Source organism: Scomber japonicus, chromosome 2 (genome assembly GCF_027409825.1).
Source record: "Scomber japonicus isolate fScoJap1 chromosome 2, fScoJap1.pri, whole genome shotgun sequence".
Taxonomy (NCBI): Eukaryota; Metazoa; Chordata; class Actinopteri; order Scombriformes; family Scombridae; genus Scomber; species Scomber japonicus.
The window spans coordinates 30,225,939-30,248,040 of NC_070579.1; the positions used below are offsets into that span (position 1 = coordinate 30,225,939).

A 22,102-nucleotide genomic window follows, 5' to 3' on the forward strand; every position below is an offset into this window, starting at 1 on the left:
GCTACTTCACAAAAAAAAAGCTGAATATCCAAGCAAAAATTCAGCCCATCGTCTTTTCTGTTGTCTTCATTCAGCTTCAGTGTTTCACAGCCCAGCATATATGCTTTACTCTTATAGAGTGAGGTCCCCCAGTGTAAGAAAGCCTACATGAGTTCTGGCACGTCTTGAACTAGTTCCCCGACTGCTGCAATATAGGCCAATCTATGCTTAATTCAGATTCAACAGCCTTCACGCTCTCTCTCTCGCTCTCTCTCGCTCTCTCTCTCTCTCTCTCTCCTCAGTACTTTGTCTAAAAGTGAAACTTTTTTCCCCCCCTCTCCCCCTGTTGACCATGTTGAAATACTGACAGCAGTTTTATGGTTTGCTTCGAATGCTTTTATTCCTTTTTCGGGGTGTTTGTGTGGAGCGTATCATAGCAGATGTCTAGAAAGCGAGCGGGGGAGTGTTTGCCTGGTAACCCTTGGTGCTAACGCTGCAACAAGTGTTGGGATTAAATGGCATCATGTTTGGTAAGAACACTTAATGTTTCCTGATGAGGGACACCCCTTTGAACTCGGCAAGACTTCACCCGCCAGCTGCTTACTTTATCAGAACTAATTACCTTGAATTAAAGGTTCGTCTCACTATACTTTGTGTTGCGGGATGCAGCATTAGTAGTGGATTGTCTTTATAGCGAGGAATGTCATTTTTATATGAACAACATAGCACCTTAACACATGGACACAGGCTGTTCATTTAAAAAGCACAATGTTTTACTTTTATATAGATAGTGGGTTTATGTTAAATCACATGAATTACATTTTTCCTTCTCATTCTCCTCATGGCCAGTATCTCACCACACAACATGATGAACTAAAAAGAAATACTGCATACTTTTGGTGAGCATTGTCTTCTATAATTAGCATATTAATAACATGAATTCATTTCAAGTCTTTTGACAGCACTTTAGAAATAGGCAGAAAACTGCTGTTGTAGCAACCTGTTGTGTGGCAACATTTTTTCTCCTGAATCTCAATTCAAGAAGCAGCTGCTGTGCATCTTTCAGCCCATTGACTTCAAAACATGCATAATTTACATCACTGCCAACAATCTTCCCAAAGCATATGTTTTGCTGAGGCTTGAAGCAGTCTGGAGATACAGCAAGTGGTACTTCACAGTAATAATTTCATTGCCTTTTCTGCCTTTTCTTTTTAGTTTTCACCATGATAATACAATAATGCATTTGCAATCAGGGACAATCCATCTCTCGATTACCCTGCGATGCAGCTGGATTCATGAGATCACACTAGAATCCATCATGTCAGGCTTCAGCTGGTGGTTCAGACCAATTGGCTTCATGAATCCAGCTGCCTTACAAGGTTTGAAGGTGATAGACAGTGATTGACAGGTGGTTCATCCAATCACAAGTATTGCATTTTATTTTTTAAAGCACCTGCCCCTTTCCAAACAATTTCCACACACGACTTCCCAGATGTTTCTATGCAACAAACCATTGTGTGTCAGGTTATGGTTATGAGTTGAGTTTAAAGCTAAATTATTTTTTTTTTTTTTGAACAGTGGAATAATCTCAGAACACAACACTGAGATATTCTCATCTTGTTGTTATACAAAACATATTAGCAAGTCATTTCCTTGCTAATATTGTTTTATAATATAATATTGGTTTAGCATGCTTTAGGAAATCCTTAGTTGTAATATAAATAATATAAGAGCTGAAACAAATAGTTGATTAATCAGACTTTAACCAGCACCACATTTAAGTTCCAGCTTTTTGAATTGTGAGGATTTACATTTGATATCTGTGATTGTACATTTAATATCTTTACAATTTTTGATTGATTAATAATCATTAATAACAATTAATGAAAATATTTGTGAGTTGCAGCCCCAGAGTACATGTACACTGTTTGTAGTCAGTGGTGTAAAACCTGATATCTATCTGTATTATAGGAGTACATTCAAAATAAATGTTGCCATAGTCAACACACTGTGGCAAGATTGTACTATATGTGTATTATCACATGTGATATTGTTGATATTGTAATATTGTTCAAATTAAGAAATGTTACTAGAATGTGAAATCATTGGGCAGCCATTGTAAAAGCATGAATGGCTTTGGTCATTTAGATATGGGATGATTTAGATGTTGTCTGGATTGAACTTTTAGATGTTGTCTTCCTTGATCAAGTTTGTTGTGTTAAAGGCCTGGCTTTTGAAATTGGCCTACATTCTTCAGATTCTGGTACAACATAGAGTAGGCTTTTAAGACCCGATTAGTACAACAGTTAAGGAGTGTGAATCTAGGCGCAGTGCGTTCCCAAAGCCTGTCTGATCTGGCATTATGACTTTTCTTTACATGTATTTTTTTTCCTGGCACCTCGTACTGTGTATTTAAAAGCTAAACACCACGACTGATATGCCGTTGGGCCTGGTGTGTCCTAAGACGAGAAGGTGAAATGATTTTTTTTTTCTTGTTTTGTCGTCAAGTGTGTGTCCAGGTAGGCCATGCTGCATTACACCATACACACACCTGCATCAGTGTCACATTACAATCTTTTGGCATTAGCTGAATAAATGCTTTAGCCTCCAAATTCTCTACTTGTGTGCACTTAACAGAAGTTCACAGCTGTCTTGATGATGAAATGTCATCAAACTTCATTTTATTGTGTGAATTTCTTTTGAGGAAGACCTTGATCTACACCTCCTTGATCTGACGCCCCTCTCTTCTGAATATCACATTTATGTGTACGTATCAAAAGGCAGCTTGTAGTCGAGGGACAAACGGCTTTTATGAATGTTTTCTATAGAGCCACTCAATAATAAGTCCCATATTGTACCACAGAAGTGAGTGGGATGAATATCTGAAGCACATTTGACTGTATTTCCGTTCTTATTACTAAAGTCTGTTTTAATCTAAATCCTTGCATGAGCCTTTTGAGTGGTATCATTTCACACAACCTCATAAGAAAGATTGAATTATTCAGTTAAAGAAAATGATCAAAATATCTATATTGCACAGATTTCAAACACTACATCTTTCTGCACAGCTGTACATGTCAGATCACATCATTTCCTCTTAATAACTTGACCACAAGCTCATTAGTGACCTATTTCATTTCATTTCGGTCTCTGATGACGGCTATTCCTGAAGAATGGCTTTTGTGTTGTGGATGTAGTTAAGGAGTTGAGACCGCTTCCAGCACATGTTGCCTAGGATCTGTAGCCATGCACTACGGAGGAAAATTTGTTATTACGCAATCCAGAATGCAACCACCCCCACGTTCCTTTTAATAAGCCGTTTCCCAAAACAGAGACCACACTGGACCTGGGTTTTTTTTCCGTTCCTGGTAAATTATTTAGACTGCATAATAGACACGGGTGAAGCATTATTAGCATAACAGCTGATGGGTGATAATGCAGACGATGGGGATGAGAAATACATGCTTGTAATGGAACAGGTTGGTGTTTGTGAAACAGACTTCCTCAATTACTAATAGGCATGAATTTAAATTGTGAATACACTGAGTGGGAATTAAAAGCTATTTGTGCTATTATATAACATGCACACAGTGAGCCAGCATCTCTGAGATGTGCATATTGATGATGTAACTCATTACTTTTGTGTCCTCCAGCGAATTTAAATGGCAAAGCACATCTAAAGGTAATACAATGAAAGTCAATTCAAGATCATTCAATCAAAGTCTCTCAAAGCTAGAAATAACAAAGCCATGAACGTAATCAGTAACGTCATCTCATTTTTCATTTAACTGCAGGTGAAATGCTTCAAAGGTTGATTTACATTTTTAGTCCTGAGTGAAAACCACATTATTTTTGTCTTCTCTTTGAGTGGAAAGCTTTTCATAGAAATGTTTGTTTTGACTGTAGTTATGTCATTAAGATATTATCATGCTCATTTGGGTGTTGTACATTATGTCATTCTTATGAAATGAAGGGAAATTGCTGCTATTAGTGTGGTTGTGAGATGATTAGGAGGAGGAGAAGAATGACGTTGCTGTGATTATTATGTCTTATTAGCAGTAGCTAAAATGCATAATTGTGAAGCTCCCTCTAAATACCTGGACCCATTTCCTGCACAGTAACAATCTGTCACACCAGCAGTTATTGAGCTCCAGAGGTGCACGACTTGCATGATGAAATTTTTCTTTCTTCGAGCCAGAAATGTTGATTTACTGGCATCTCTGACATCTTTTGAGTCTCTGATGTCCACTAAAGCTGTTTCTAGCTGCTATCATTGTTTTTTGGACAGTATAGAGCTGTCAGTGTGCCAAGATTTTAAACAAACACTCCTTTCTTCACTCAGCTTGTCGTCTCTGCATTTGCATTTACATGTAGGTATAGAAGACTGTATCTTTATCTAGTTTGCATCTAACTTTGGTTTAAGCAAAAAGAAAAATAAGGCCCATTCAGGCTGTGCCTTCGAGAGAGAGAGGGAGAGAAAACCCTCCAGCTTGGTCAGCCTAGTAACCGGGCTCTGTGCAGCACACTCAGGGAAGCAGAGCCACTTGCTTGTGCAGCAAGTCCCATCCCCCTCCTTCCACATTCCCTCTCTCCCTCTTCTCTCCATATTGTCCTCTTGCCCATTTCCCTCAGTGTTATAAATTACAAACGACACAAACCTCCAGGCCTAATGCCCTGCCGTGGACGCCTTCCAAGTTGCACTTTTTGGAGAGCCAAGAGGCTGGCTTCATTGATAACACCGGGCACACTGTCCGTCTCTCCATTTACTGGCAAGAGGAAAAGCCCGAGACGGGCCCTTCACAGGCCCGAAAGACACCAGCGCCTTTTTACAATCAGCTGATGGAGCCTACTTTTCTGAGGCTTCAGCAGTGTTTCACTTCAGCTGGCCACGTAGAACACATGAATAATGAATAAAACAACAAAAAGGACTGAGCTTCGAAACTTTATACTTAGTCTTACACAATGTCTTATGATTTAATCATTAAATGGAAGTTAATGGATTTTCGAAGTCCAAGGGAAACCAAAAAAAAGGAAAAGCCATAGAGATATTTGGAAAATTGTCTCATCATTGTTATTCTGAGAAAGTGGCACCAGCATTCTCAAAGGTGCTGTGAACTTGCACTAAGAAAGTAATATCAAAGGGGAAATCCACCCTAAAATAGATTCCAATTAAGGTAAGATATGCTGAGGTAAAACAAACTGAACTTTCACAGCATGTTTCATTTAATCAGGTTGTATAGGATCATTCTTATCCTACTTTGACTATTTGGATGTAAAATCTGAAACCAAAACTGTAGGGAGCCACTCACTGATTCAGTGTTGTTGGACCAAAGTCAAAAAAGTGTCCCACGAGCTAGTATTACAGCACCTGGTAAAAATGACCCAATTCAAATTCTTGTCTCACATGTGACACAGATCGGACATGTGTTATGTAAGTGTAAACAGGGGAAAAGCTGATGAATGCACTGTTTTTTCCCCCCGATGTGTTCGATGTGTTCAATTGGACTGAGAGCAGATCCCAGACTATGTGGTCCTGATTTAAATGCACAGATGCATTTTTAGGTCATTCAGTTCTCTTAGTATGGCTGCACTTTTTTCCTCTCTCTGGTGTCTCCCAGCTAACAGCGAGGGGGGAAACTGCTAGTAGAGCCCCACCATGGGCTGTAGGCCCCTGCCACTGCTCCAACTGACCCTTCAGACCCAAATCCAGGCTCCGAGCCTCTACCCCATCCGCAGCTGACCCTCCAGCTTGAATTATTATTCCTGTCCTGTTTCTAACCATTGCAGATGGTGATTTCACTAGAGGATGTTTTTGACTGTGAACACAGAAATCCCACTTTTGAAAGCAGACACTGAAAGGACAACTAGCCTGATAATCAAATGTGATTTTAATCACTGAATGAATTTCTTTTTAAATCAGTAATGAATAACTGGGATTTAAGTACCTATAATGTAAAGGTAACCCTAATAATCAGTCAATCAATAGTCTTTATTTCCTGATTTCCAGCTGCCAGTGTTTATAGATACTGACTTTACATTATTGTTCATTCTCATCTGTTTTAGGGTGGATTTTCCCTTTAGAGAAAAGAACAAGTTTGAAGTGACTCCCAGTGATTTTATATGAGTAATAGTCAATTAGTAATCAGTAGGGACAGCTGAGTGAAACAACACTAACAGAGAGACAAGAGTCAAAGTTTTAATTTATGTATTATCAATTATTTCTGAGTATTTACAGGAAATGTTGATTTATGTTCTTTGCCAAATTGTGGCACAGCTGTAGAATTTTAATGATGAACAAATGGACATATGTCATGTGTAATTATTATCATTAATCACAATAAGATTTGATTTTCATAACAGTGAAATCTCCTCTTTTGCATTATTTATCCTTTTATTTTATGAATACTTTGACTGCTATGATTTAAAGTGTCAGTTATTAAAAGTGAAAACTAACATCAGTCTGACAACAGTAAGTGTACAGTACATCCAGCCATACTAAATGACATGCCTTTACAAAGTCAATATTTAAACTGGGAGAACATGAGATTTAAGCAGTAAAGCATTTCATGGATTGAAATAGAAGGTTGCCTAATTATGAAGTGTTGAAAGGCTGTTAATTGGCAGTATGAATTCATCTGAAAAAAAGAAGCATGATCATATTATTCACATCCTGAGGGTTTATATAGAAGTGTTGGAACATAGTCAATAATTACAGATATTATTTGTCTGTTTGGATGTCACAAGTAATGTAATGAAACAACGTAGGACGCAGGCGATTCATGCAGGTTTAATGTTTTCCCCAACAGCCCACATTCTCAAAGCTTATTGCACAAAGTACGGGAGCTTTTTTTATTGAGTACTTAGCTCATTCTAGCTTTAAGGATTTCGCCCTGGCTAATTGTTTTTATTAAGGTATTAATTATGAGTTTTAAAGCTCCAAGTACTCCGTGCCAAAAATGTGTGTTTTCAGGTGTTTAATTAGCTTGTCACAAGCGAAGAGTGCGTCCAGTGATTGGATTGCAGCAGTGAGGGTGCTTTATGACACATTATTGGCTGGTTTTGTTGATGTTGACTCACTAAAGTTTATTGTTGCAAGCAGGTAATACCAAGAGCCATTTTAATAAAGCATGCTTTGTGGGTGTCACCATTATAAACACATCAGTCTGTTTATACTTGTCACAACAAATTGCTCTATACTGGCTAGTAGAGGATTAAGCACAACTTCAAGTGACTTAAATCAGTTAGAATAAGGACTTACTGCACTCTTTCAAATACACTAACATGTGAGTTAAATAGTTGTACATAACTTTAAACATGTCACTTCTACAGGATATAACAAAGCTTAAAGAATCAGCGTCTCTGGCTCGGGTGCACATTGCCCATATGATTGTGAGCACAGTTATCTGCCAGGAGATTATTATACCTCATAACTCCCCCTTAATACACCAATTGCTGTTTTTACATGTGCTTATTAGTCAAGTGAAATGCAGTTTGTTAATGTGTGAGTTTAACAGGTGTTTGTAGGCTTTTTCTTTCACTTTGTGCCTCCTGTCTTTATGCTAAGCTAGGCTAAACACACCCTGACACCTGCTCTGTACTTTATATGTAGACAAACAGTAAGTGTGATGTCCATCTTCTTTCCTTAATCTTAGAAACAAAGCAAATACACATATTTCCCAAAATGTTAAACATCCAGTATTTCTTTAACCAAAATGGAATCTGCAGATATTTTTTTTGAGTTTTCAGCAGTGAGAATGAAAATCTGCAGAATTCTGTTGAATGTTTTTTTGATTGTAATGTCATAAATAATATTCATTTAAGATAAGAAAGATTGTTTTCAGTGGATTACAGCTCAGCTATATTGTTTTTTTCCCCACCGATACCAACACTCATATCTCTGTCTTTCTACATATTTCTCTGTTAGCTACTGTGACTCACACATAGTGACGGGTTTATACTGTAAGTCCAGTGTGACCAGCTGCTTACACAAAGTCACATTTGATTGGGTGAACTTTTGTAAATGCCTATGAGCACATTATGAGCAAACATTTGAGACAGTTTGACATGAAAAGATGTAATGTAAAAATATTGATTTTATGACATATTTGGCGTATTATAAGAGATAAATAAGCAATAACACAGGGACACGGGATTAAAAGTGGGGGAAAGTAATTTTCCTTTTTACCAGGCCATAACATTTTGAGTTTTACAAGTAGCATCTTTATTTGTGGAAAATCTGTAGAAGTGTCTTATCACCCTTCATAATATGTATCATCTTACTGAATAATACACAGGTACCAAACAGTAGTGTAGCTAGAAATCATGCTGTGGGTGGGCACAGAGAAAATCTCCAGGGCTGTTCCTGCAGTGTTTTGGTAAAATCTAGGCAGCTATTACCATACTTGTTAAATCACAGGGCTGTAATTAGGTAATGTTACAGGCACCAACAGGAGCAAACTGAAACAGATTATTAGGATTACCAAATAAACTACAACAAGCAACACTGTGGGGACCAATAATATAAATAGCTTACCTTTGATGATTACACATCAGCACTGAAATTAATTCACTATTGTCTGTTATTTAGCCAGTTCTGTTTCAGGGAAAGTTCAGCCTGGGTGTCATCACTGAAGCCCTGATGCCAGGTTTCTTCCTACTGACAGCTTAGAAAAGTGAAGACTAGATTGTAACAGGATGATGAGTGTAGACAACAGTCATCTTGGCGGTGATTTTAAAGATAATTAAAGAAATGATAAAAGAGTTTTATTACCATTTCCTGTGTGTTTCTTTGTCCAAAGTGATCCACAAGCACTAAACAGCCAACAGTTGATTGAAAGTGCACCACACTTCCTGTCTAGTGGTGTCGTTATTGCGCTTTAAACATGTAATTGTCAAAGTAAGTATGTTAAATTCTGTCAGTCATTAATCATATAGCTTATACCATATCAGCTGTACATTTCACTAATACCAAATGTACAACCAGCCACTCTTCTGTTCCTAAACTGGACCAAATGAAAGAAGCAGAAATCAATATGAGAATAGTGTTGAAACATGATAATCACATTTATTGCTAGCAGTAGAGTTTTTACTCACAGGTAATTTTATAAAGTCTTGATTTGATCTCTGTGACACTGGAGACAGTTATTTCTCAAATGTTGCAAGTTCTAACTTAAATGTGTTTTGCTGCTTTAAAACGGTCCCAGCTTTTTGTAATTGTTGTGTGATGTGCTCACCATTCAGCAGTTGCAACACTCGCATAACAGAGCAGCACCTGACCACAGGCTCATTCATTTATCTCCACTGGTTTCCCATTGATGCCTCTCCTTATGACTGAGGCCCAAAGGAATCTCCACCCAGGGGACCTTTCAATAACAAACGCAACCAGCTACGACAGCAAGCTGCTTCTCTGAATGAACAACAATGTCTTTCCAGCAGTGTGCGTGTATGTGTATGTGTGCGGCTGTACTGTATGTGTGTGTGTGTGTAGTGAAACACCACTGGCTAGTAGCAGCAGAGTGATCTTGTGACCAAGGCCCCTTAATGTCGGTTAGGAGCCTCTGAGCAGACTTAACTTCTCTGTGTTACCCTAATTAGTCCATATCATGCTAACTGTATTGTTTGACCCTAAATAACCGAGGCAAAAGGACCAAAGCATCTGTGATTGTGCAGAAATGTCAGACCAGTTGGCGTCACATGTATTAGTCAGCTTTATCTTGCAATTGAGGTGTCATTGTACAAACAGGTAGGGGCCAGGTGTCAGGTGCAGTATCTCACTACATACACGTTTTTTTTGTGTCTCATTGAGTTAACAATATTCTTATAAGACGAAGAATAAGAATGTGTTTTTGCCTTGAAGAACTGCAGAACACTGACTACTTAACATGAACTGTTGCCTGGTATGGGTGGTCAGTCACCCATACCTGCTTGTGTGCTGTAACACACTTATAATGTCTGAAAATGAATGTGATGTTGCAGTGCCCCAGGAATGACTCAATCTACCAAAGACAAGTCATAGTGCATAGTTGCAGAGTCTCTCAGGCTAGTAATATTATTTAGTCTCTGTACTTAAAACACAGATTGGATTGCACAAGGTAAAGACTTCAAGGCAGTGTCCATCTCTATCAAAGTGTCACTGGGACTGTGAAGCTTTACCTGTTCTACAGATGAGTGACAAACCCCAAGATAAACCTTCATAACACGTTAGGTAACCACAAGCCTCCAGAACAGCGTCAATAATCCATAGTCTCCACTACTCTGAAACCTATTTGAAGGATTAACACCATCGCTCTAAGGTTATTTTCTAATTTGGTGTCTTAATGATGGTGGTGAAGAAGGCACTGTTCCAAAATCACCTGTAGGTGTTGAAAGATTCATATCATTTTCACACCATTCAAACCATTCAGTGACCCTTTATGTTGTGTATGGAGGTATTTGCATGAGGACATGGGGAAGAATACTTCTGTAACTTGCAGCTCTGCCTATTGTCACTCAGTGCTGAAGCAGATCTACCATTCCTTTCCTCTGTCTATCAGTATAAAGCCGCTGCTGAGTTACAGTTAATGCATACTGTGTTGCTGCTGTGTAACTACTCCCCAAGTGTTCTTATCAAAGATTTGTTCTTCACATGGGTCTTGAGGGAACGTAACGAGACACATGAATATCTCTGCAAATCTAAGCAGAGAAGGGTGTTCTGAGTAAGTTTCACAGACTTGTAGAGCAGCAGTCCAAATCAGAGTACACCTCACAAATTATAACGCACCATGTCAAACAAGCTGATTGGTTGATTTAATTCCTAGTCTGCTACAAAACAAAAAAGATAAAGAGTTTCTTATGTCCTTATGTCCTTATGCGCACATTCCTGCCATACTGTTTACAAAATGCTTTCTAAAATTTCCATATATGGCTGTGTAGCAACTTTTGAATAATTGTTAAAAAGTCTAAACTTTTCCGTTCAAACGTACTGTCTGCACTGTAAACTATGCTAATGCTTCTGCACACCTTAAGTGGTATTGACAGGTGAGTTACGGGAACAAAATCACTGAAGAGAAAGCAAAGAATCCCTTGTGTAGTCAAATTATTCGAGTGACATCACTCATAGCATTTCCTGTGAATGTCCACAGCTCCCATTAGTGCCACTGTCGTGCTTCCTGTTTAAATAAGAATACACTAGATAAATTTGATCTCTTCCAATGATAGCGGCATGGCTCCAGTAACAACAATATTGGTGCATCTGTCATTTGGTCGATTTCACCAGTTTGGTCCAGACTTAAACATCGCAACAACCACTGGATGTATTGCCATGAACATCTGTGCAGATATTCACGGTGCCCAGAGGTTGAAACCATCTGACTTTGGTGATCTACTGGTTTGTCATCTAGCACCACCATTAGGTTTACATTTATTATATTGGATGGTTTACTATAACATTCAGTCTATTCATGTCCTCCACAGGATGATTTGATAATCACCTTGGTAACCCCTTACTTTTCATCTAGCACCATCATCAGGTCAAGTATAATGTTTAGTTTAATTCTTTGGACTCAACTATACTCAGCTATACGTAGTGCTAACAAGTTTTCCCTCGAGGATGAAGCCTAATGCTGTTTGTAAAGTTTACATTTGTGGTAATGAAATGTCTCCACAATAACTGGATCGATGGATTTAAATTCCTTGCCTTTTCATCTAGTGATTTGTCATACTGACCAAAAACTGGCTAAGCTAATGATATTCCCATCAGCCTTAGCTGTACTTTGGATTAGCACTCAGTGGCACAATAACATGCTAAGTTAAGATGGTGAGTATGGTTAAGAGTGTATGTACTTAACAACAGCATGTTTGCATTGTCATTGTGTGCATTCATCATCTTAACATGATGAAGCCTTCAGCTCACAGGCTGTAGACTCTTGTTTCTGTAGTACTTTGGAAATAAGAAAGAAAGACACTTGTACACACAAACATACAAGCAAAAACACATTCCACTTATGTCTCCTGATAATACAGGCCATGACACAGAATCATAGTACTTTATGAGATGTATTTTCAGTCTAAATGTTTGTAATTGAAGCTCTAAATAGTCAACATGTTACTGCATCAGGCTAACATTGTTGTCCATGTCAATGGAAAAATGGGTCAGAATGGGTGGAAACTCTTCTCTGTTTTTTCACTGGAGGTAGATTTAGAAGAAAGACTATCCAACGGGTTCCCATCACCCTAACCCATCAACCACTATATTTGTCAGTGCTCAAATATTTGGAAAAATAGGGGGAGAGCAAGACAGGGAGGGGGGCAATGATGAGTGTCCACAACAGATACTGACCCCTCATACTCCCACCCCAAGTCTCCAAGCCTTACGTGCCTATTTATAGGGGAAAATTGCGCTATGGAAAAATATGACAAAGCTGCATTCCATAAATACACTGGGAATGGTGGAAAAGAGCACACGGCTTAGTCTCTGAAGGCCTGGGTGGAGGTTCTCAGGCTTGGCTTTGGGGTATGGATGGATAGATAGATGGATGATCTGTCAGGCCAACAGTTGGAGTGTTTTTAATTTGAGCCTTTGTCAAACGTCAGGGTAAATTGAGGCAAAGATATTACTGCTTGGTGTATCCTCAGCTGAGTATTTTCCAAAGTATTTATTAGTGTGATGGCAGACACTTTGGCACACTGGTCATTAAAGGATGTTATATTGTTTTATACTCTTTTATTTTTGATCTCCTTATCCTCATCTCTTCTGCAACAGAATGTTGAGTGTTACATAAATCTTAAATCTGACTCAACTTTTACCTTCAGATAACAGATGTCTTCACAGAGATCATATCCTCTTCTGGGAATTTCGGGACATTTTAACATTTTAGAATTTAAAGTTACTCAAAGTGGGATTGTTAAAGGCTTAGCGTGGATTTAGAGATGGCAGTGTTGTTGGTCAGTCCACCACATTCATAGTCCCAAGAAGATGAATCCTTATGGTGTGGCAACAAATGCAACAATTAAACAAATTTAATTCAGGCAAGAAGAAGAAAGCTCTGAGAGTATTGTGAGGGGAAACGCTGAGACATACATTTTTAATGAATAGAAAACAAACAAGAAGAGGATCAAATGGCATTTTTCAGGCCTTTTCAAAATGATCTGTGAGACTGGTGGAGTAGCTTGACCTCCTGCATTTCTAAAATCCCTGCTACAGCCCTGTGCAATAGATTTGTTTCAGTTTAATGCACAGAAATGAACAAATGTATTGTGGTCCATGACTGTCTCCTCTGTGAGACGAGGCACTTCCTTAGTCATCTTCTCAAAAACTTTCAGAAATCATACAAGAGTACCTTTTAATGACTTTAAAAGCTTTTCAGCTTTTGACCGGAGAAAACATGCTTCCTTAATGGATGAAATTGAAAGTGAGTTGACCCCTGACCCTGATGTGTGCAGTGTGCCTGTGTGCTGGACTACCCAGCATGCATTCAGCCTCAGCCCAGCTAGACAGCCCCAGATGTCAGGCAGCAGTGGTGGCTTATAGGACCCCAGACGACTAGTCTTCACAAGGACACACTCTCCCCGAGGCCCGCTGCCAAGTTCCAGGCTCCAGAAGGTCCAGAGGGTCATCCTCCCTACTCTACCTCCAGCCCCCCACCCCCCCCAAAGACCCACTGCCATAACAGCAGCTAAGGAGCTATGAATAAACAGGCTGTCATTGTCTCATAATATATTTATAGAGGACAGAAGCTGCTTTTTTTTTCTTCTGTCGCTTGTGTGGTATTTTGTCTTTGTGGGAAACTGGAAAATATGTAGTCAACTTGTGGGACAGTGAGACAAAACGATTTGGAGTGGAGCTACTGTGCTAGTGTGTGTGCGTGTGTGTGTGTGTGCGTGTAACATTGAGAGAGATAGAAATAGACTAGAGATAACAACACCAGAGGAGACTAAAGGTAAAGGGAGTTTTCATGGATATAGGATTGGTAAACATGCAATTTTTAGAACCTAATTTACATAAAATATTCTCACTTGCAATTAACATAATTTCACAAATTTGGTTGCTGTGCACATAATGGTGACATCATCAACCTGTCTTGTAAATTTTCATCGGTATACCCATCCATTCATCTATAAGTAGGTTTAACAAAAAATAGATGCAATTTTACCTCATGAATTCCAATATTATATCAAATAATATTTAGAATCATGCTATGGCCCTATGCTCCTGTTTCCAGAGGAGTCAGCCTCTATTAGCCTCCATCATAAACATCCTAAAATAAATAATACTCTATATAAATAAATACACTGTGGCAAAAGTGAGATGGAAAAATTAATTATAAAAAGGAAATAGTGTATGTGTATCTGTGTGTCTGCATGTATTTTGCCATGCCAGCAGAGTGGCTCTAAGGATGGTCACTTTGGTCCAAACTCAAATATCTCAACAACTGTTTGATGGCTTGTCATGAAATCTTGTACAGACATTTATGGTCTCCAGAGGATACCGCCTGCTGGCTCTCAGTCTTGCAATCCACCCAGAAATCTTGCTCCAAACTAAAAATGTCAACCTCTAGAAAAGTCTAATGACCTAAGTAGTTTTTAAATTCATCCTCTGTTAATCACGAATGTCTGTCACAGAAATCTATTCAAGAGTTACTGGAACATTTTACTCCAAAACAGAAATGTGAGCCTCTCAGTAGTAATGATGATTCATTGTCTGCGAGTCATGAATGTTTGCACCAATCGTGTTGAAAATGTTAATATTTCACAGTGTAGGTGATACATCTGAATTTGTTAGTGGTGCTATACAGTTGATGAAATATCTGGGGATCAACATAGTCAGTAGTCTACATCCTCTGGGCAGCATGAATGTCTGTATAAAGTCTAATGGCAATCCATCCACATTCCACTTCAGAACAAAATGGGCCACCACCTGACTGACATTGCTATCCCCTGATTAATATAAACATTAAAACATGTCCCTGTGTAAATATGAAGCTGAATTATTTACATAGAAAACACACAGAATAATATAAAGGGAACTATGATTTCTTTTTATGATTTTCCATTTGCCGTCTCCTCCGTGGAATTTGTGAAATTTCTATCTCCTTACATTGCCACCCATGGGACAGACTCTAGAATAAACATTATTAAACTTGCATAAACATGCTTTTCTCTGTCATGTCTACTGAATAGCTTCCCATTCAGTTTTTTTCTCATGTGTGACTTTTTTTTTTTTTTTTTTAACTAGTGACCTATGTGGCATCAGTTAAAGCTCTTACAACGGGTCATCTCTAATAGTTAACCCTGAGTGACAGAGGTGATGGAAAGTGTTCTTGGACAAACATCCTGATGGGATTTGTTTTATTTGTCAAACAACTTGTGCTGTTACATTTGTGAGTCTAGTGTGAGCGTGTGTGTGTGTGCACATGGCTGTTTGAAGAGCAGAACAGATTGTGTGTGTGTATGTCCTCCACCTCTTATCAGCCAGATTACGTAAAGGTCAGAGGTCAGGCCTCGTTATGTGATGGGAAGGTGAGGTTATGTTGACATACATTCCGATTGGTTGTCCCTTTCCTTCTGATAAAGTTGAACCGGTCATATACCATATGCACAGGGTGGACAGAATAATAAGAACACCTATACAATATATTGCAATCTAATGCAGCGGTTCTACAATTAACATTTAAATGGAGCCTTACGATGGCCAGCTTCCATTGAGACTGTGTCAGACAGGTGTTGAGTTGACTCTGTCAGTGTTCGGTTATTTTATTCTTTCTGTCTGGAATGTAAAAAAGTATGTAATGTTATAGGCTATTTATTCTTTTTTGATTTTTGATGGTGAGGGTTCATTCTATCTACTAGTCATTTCCAGAGCTTTCAACAACATGCCATGGCTTTTTTCAGTTTTCAACTTTCCGAGTTAGCTCAATTGTCACCACATGACCTACAGTAGGTTTGAGACTTTGTGATAAAAGGTGGTTGTGTATGTGGGCAGAGGTTCATAAGTGATAAGTGTAGTTAGTACTAAAATGGTTGAAAGCTCTGTAAAACCTATTAAGTGGACCTTAGTTAGGATCCCCTCCACAGATAGTTCAAAACATATAAAAAAATACTTCCACATATTTCCACATATTTGTATAAGTTGCATATTGGACCAAATCAGTTGTGATATCACAAATCATACTCATAAGTACAACTCTCCTCCTTCAGCAAATGAATTAGAAAACTCTGCTCAGACATCTTTCTGCAGAGAGGCTCAGACGCCACAGTCAGATAACAATAAGAAAAACATATTTTAGACTAGAGGGGGGTCTTCAAGCTTCTCAATTCTTGCTTCTCAGAAGAAATGTAACACTTAAGTTCTAGAACTTTGGAAAGTCTTATAGACAAGTACGTCAGATTGAAAAAAATAGTTTTTTGTCAAATGACAAGATAAACAAGGCACATTTTAATGGCGCTTCACACTGGAAAAATCTTTTTAAATTGTACTGAAAACAGATTCAATTATCCCTCCTCATTGGCATATTTTCAACAGCAGTTCTGTGTGGTTCATCTTTTCAAGCTTACAGTGACATAAAGGTCGACATGCTTTGCCTAGAAACCTAAATTCATAGGCTTTGTTTATAAATCTTTACATGAGTTGAGGATGCTGTTAAAGTGAAGGGAGCATGCATTGATCTGTTTCAATGTGCTGTGCTGTGCTGTGCTGTGCTGTGCTGTGCTGGCTACTCCATTTGTGATTCCCTCCCTTTGCAGTTTAGAGTAATTGCTTGCTCAAGGACTTCTGAGGCCTGATTGCTTTAACCCACCGAGGCTCCATTCATGTTTGTCCTCGTTAAACCCAACCCTCAGTGATAAAGAGACGTGCCGTTAATATCTTCATGGAAATAGGATGACTCTATTGTTCTGTGACACTTAAACATGAAGCTAAAACAAAATCCCTCCTAAAATCATGAATGATGTTAACATTATTAATACCTGTCTTAAGGTACCAACTTATTAACCTCAGTGTTTTTCTTCAATTCTGCACTTTGTATCAGTGTGCATCTAATACACACATCCTTCTCATATTCAGACAGTCAGGCTCTGCACACTGCACATCAGAGAGCTGCAGTGCAATAAAAACACTCTGGGTGATTAGCGCAGTCACTGCTCGCCTGCACCAAAGAGGCTCGCATTAGCTGAAACTGCATCTGAGCACTGAGTCAGTGATGTACCTGTGTTCTCCTAAAATATACCTCCACACACACACACTCACACTTGCACACCCATGTGCTCGAGCACTCTCACACATGTGCATGCACACACAAACACACTGACGTCCTCCATTATTTACACCCAGGTGTATCTGCATGCAAACGACCCATTCCGAGACAATCTGATCACACAGCGGAGGCTTCGCCCGGTCTGTTCCTTTGCTTGGTGAGAATATCGCCGGGGCGGAATGGAAACTTCATTTTGCAGGGGCTAATATTAGCCTGGGCCTCTGGAAAATTCCTTTTAAATGATCACAAGCTGAGAAAAGGCAAAGAATTTGTTTAGCGTTTTGCCTGACAGTATTCTCTGCATACACGGCAGTTTGTTTTTTTCAGATGGTACAGCGCACAGGAGGGTCCTGGGAACACAGATGTGGAGGGAGGGAGGGCTCAGGGGGTTTAAATGATGAAATTTAGGATTGTTTGACTGTCTGTCTCTCTGGCTGTCTGGGTGTTTGTCTGACTCTCTTAACACTTAAACTCTTGAACAACCTAACAATCTAATTGATACAGAGAACAGTCACTCCTTCAGATTATTTTGTGTCACCTGCTCTGTATGAGATTGGGATTGTCTCACTACTGTAATACTGCAGTAGCATTAGACTCTTTGTTGAGTATCCACAGCATGCAATATTTATCTGTGATACATGTCAAATTGATTCTAAATGAGTGAAAACAGCCATGTGTGTGTCTCTGCCGGTTTGCTCCCTCATACCCCCTGTGCTCACTGCCTGACCTGTACTGTTTATCACTAGATGACCCTAACTTTATAACCTGTGTTTGTGCATGTGTGTGTGTGTGTGTGTGTGCGCATGTATGTTTTTCTAGGAAAATCCCACCTGGCCATAGTTCAGAGGGTGAACAATGAGGGTGAGGGAGACCCTTTCTACGAGGTTCTGGGTATTGTCACCCTGGAGGATGTAATTGAGGAAATCATCAAGTCAGAGATCCTGGACGAGACTGACTTATACAGTAGGTTCCCCTCTGAAACCCCATTCCTCTTAGACTATAAGACCTCGCCACGTCCCCAGTTTGTCACAGTCCGATATTAAATGCAGCCCAGCAGCTTACATCACAGTGGGGATCTAGTTCATGCAACATTACTATTTAAATATCAATTTATTGTAAACTTACAAGAACTTTCAAATAAGCACTAGTTAATGCTTCATATATAACAAAACAATGTGATGAGAGGCACTGTGAAGGTGAAAATGGATCTCACTATAACTAAATCTGATAATCAATTCTGGAAGAAACTCATTTTGTCTCTATAAGGGCTGTGTGTTGATGATGATATATCATGTGAGGATAGAAAAACGTCTATCATTCCATATTATGCTTTATTGTTTATTTTGTTGTATTGCGCATCGCAATCTTTTTCATCATTTGGAATCTGTCCATCTTTTGCACAAAATACATTAATACTCTTAAATGGCTTTTTACTTGCAAAACTTTTGTAGGCCTAAAATAACTAGTGTAGGTGTCAACTCTCCACCTCTGTCTGTGTATCCTCTGCTCCACTGAGCTCTGTGTGTGGAGCAGAGGAGAGACAGACAGCGGTGGTACACAGAGAGCAGAGGAGAGGACACGAGAAACTAAAGTAAGCATTAATGACAGCAAAACACAAGTAGAGATTATGTTTATTTATCTTATTTATCTTATTTATGTTTACACATTTCAGTTCAGTTCAGTGTGAGAGTCTGCCTATTGTGTAGATGTTCTCATTTTATTTTGTTATAGATGTTCTTTATTTTATCACATATACATATGTATACATACATATATAATATATACATATATATATTCACTACAATCACTGGGACCTGAGTACCATATTTCGTTCCCTTTCATGTATCTATATGTCTGTAATGACAATAAAAATCTTTGAATCCTTGAAGAGTCTCTACTACGTTTTGCTGTCATTAATGGTCGCTCTGCTTGGTTCACTGGGGGTGGCACTGCCCCTCCACACATGCAGCGTGTGCACATGCTGGGCTGGCACATGCAGAGACTATTTATTCATTGAATTTATAGAAAATGTGCTACATCATGATATGTATAGTTATCTGGATATGGCATTACCTTTATTGGGACATCAGATTTTGGTCAGATTGCACAGTCCTAGTTTCTAAACAGTAAATGGTGATTAAAGCGCATACTTGAAGTTGCCCTAATCGATATGTTTACATCAAGGATGGATCAATTGATCATATGTGATATAAAACATGCCTCTTGTTGTGACAAACACACAGAGAATTATCAGGTACAGAGAATTTTAGAGTCTTTCAGGATAATGTCTTGGTTTTACACTCCTAAAACTCTGCTTTTTATCAATATTGTTTCCAGATTCAAAGCTCTGATAAATCCACTGTACAAAATTGACCACAATAGAACATTTAGCAAATAAATACTAATGTTGCTGCATGTCTACTGGAGGTGTAACTGGTAGCTGTTGTGTTTGCTGAGAAAGCCATAAGTTATAATATATATGAGTCAGTGTTGCTTGATCTGCTGCCCTCGAGTGGCCAAAAAATAGATGAAATGCTGTTTTAAATTTCATCCATTAACACTAAAATGTCAGAGGTCAAGTGCTTCCTGAAAATGTTGACAAGCTTAAACCAACAGTAAGTTTTTGGCCATTTAAGAGCAACAAAAACCTTTCCATTTTCTATTTGTGGACAAATGTAAGTCCAGTAATATTGTAGCACTGATGTTGTCTCCAGAAAAAGAGGGAAGCGAAAAGTAAGTGACTCTTTAACTGCCAAATTCTCCATGGTATTCCTAAATATTAGCTGTGCTCGAAAAGTAGCATTTCTTTAAGCTTTTGTGCTGGGAATGACAGGTGGGAGTAAACCAAAACAGTAAAGTTGCTCCAAAACTGAAACAATGAGCTGAAAGATGCTAAAACTAATTCACAGTGTCTTTGTCACTACGAGCAACAGCTTTGACATTAAATTCATTTGATCCATCGTTGATATAAAGTTTAAAGAATGTCCTCATCCTAATCCAGAAATGTAGAATTAGCTTTTTGAGGTTGGTGGCCAACTCATGTGTTTGGAGAACATTACTCCAGCTACATTTAAAGTACATTATAACTCTTCGGTTCTATATAGATAAAGATCTGCTTAAAAAAACAACTGCCTTATATTTTTCATTGAGGGATTCTTTCATTTGTATTAAAAGCTACTTTTTAAGTGCGAAAGACAAATCGTTTTTTCCACATTTTACACCCAGAGAGGAATGAATTATAACTTGTAAAAAGTATCATCGCTATCAAACTGTGAACCCTCCATCATATATCATATCAAACCTACTATCAGGATGTACTGTTACACCCAATAGTATGAGTAAGGCCTACAGACATGGAGTATATGCCAGTCTATTTGTTGCCCTAATACATATGGTTTGAAGTAATGCTAAGAATGTGGTAAGCTAACAGTGTAGCCCCCTATAGCTCTCTTTTAGTTCTGAGAAAGACGCCACTGCTATGTTTCCAGAAAAAGCAATAAGCTTTGGGTAACTCCAGTTTAGTCACCCTTTGCCCTGACGCGACTAGCTCAGTATCTGTGCAGTGTTGTGGATTGACCTTTTCCCATTATAGAAAAAGTTTTCCAGTTGTGTCTTACACCCCAACTTTTATTTTCCCTCCTCAGCTGACAACAAGACGAAGAAGAAAATCACCCATCGGGAAAGGAAGCAGGATTTCTCGGCCTTCAAGCCTACCGACAATGAAATGAAGGTTAAAATATCACCTCAGCTTCTGCTGGCTACCCTGCGTTTCCTAGCAACAGGCAAGTGGACTGCGTTGCTGCTTGACTTCCCCCAGTGTGCCCTCAGCCCCTCACTGTGGGGAAAGTGTGTGTGTGTGTGTGTGTTTGTGTGTGTGCATTTGTACCCGTATGCGCTTTGAGTTTTGGGCAAGTGGGTGTAGGGAGGAGTGAGTATGTGTGTAGAATGAGTATCTGTTGTGTGTGAGGGAATGAGTTGTGTGAGGACTCACAACAAGCGTGTTGGTATGCATGTGTGTGTGTGTGTGTGTGAGTGTGTGTGTTTGTGAAGAGGTGGAAGGCCTCTCGGGAGCGCCGCACGGGATGTCTGTGCAGACTGCAGATACAAAAAAAGTAAAAAAAGAAAAGAAAGAAAACGCAGGCGTCTATTTGCTTGCGTGTCATGCACTGGAGGTTACATGTTGTGATCTTAGCTCACAGCTTTAAAAACACCACCCTGTTTGCTTACACTCGTTCCTCAGTGACATCACGTCCAGCATTTTTGGCCTATGATCGGGGTTCTCACACAAGTCGACATACTTAGTGTAAAATGTGAAATATTTCCCCCGCTTTCCCTTGGGAAATGGATTTCTGAGCAGTGGAATATCCAAGTACTACTACAGCAGCAGCAGTTGACTATGCCTCATTGCAGGTGGATTTGCTTTAGAACTTTGACCTAGCAGCTAAGCGTTGATTAAGTTCCTCTAAAGGCTATTAGGGAGTTTAGTTCCTGGTGGTGGAGCCAGCAGCCAGCTGACACATATCACCGCCACTGAGTTGAAGGAGCTGATTGGCCCATTAGGTGGTTGAGACAGGCCAGTCACACTCTTGATGTATCGTTTAAAAGTTAGGAAGGAGTTTCTGATCAGGTTTATAGTTTATTTCTCTCAGACTGATGCAGCACACTGAGCTTAAAACCAGGGCTGATTATTTTGGACATGTGATAGGTGTGATATATTTGAAATTCACAGAAATAACAACACTAAAATGACATTATGGAGAAATATATCGGGCCTCATCCGTGAACATTTTAGTATATTTATGCTGAAATTCTCCAGATTAAACTTGTTGCTGCTACTGTACCATGTGTTTTGAGTCAGTGCAGAAGGTGGAAAGCTTGTTAAAGCATGGTGATCC

The 22,102-nt window shown here is 39.1% G+C and overlaps 1 protein-coding gene across 9 annotated transcripts in view; it reads left to right on the top strand.

The window, feature by feature from the left end:
- The window catches only part of cnnm2b (cyclin and CBS domain divalent metal cation transport mediator 2b), a 37,417-nt gene that overhangs the window by 6,192 nt on the left and 9,123 nt on the right, over positions 1-22,102 (top strand). For 8 of the 9 annotated variants that reach the window (XM_053332166.1, XM_053332173.1, XM_053332217.1 and 5 more), the window contains exons 2-3: positions 18,027-18,170; positions 20,852-20,989. In XM_053332166.1, the coding sequence (XP_053188141.1) occupies positions 18,027-18,170; positions 20,852-20,989 (282 nt within the window). Of the gene's footprint in view, positions 1-18,026; positions 18,171-20,851; positions 21,001-22,102 lie in introns of all 9 variants that reach the window. The other variant, XM_053332203.1, reaches the window with a different exon arrangement.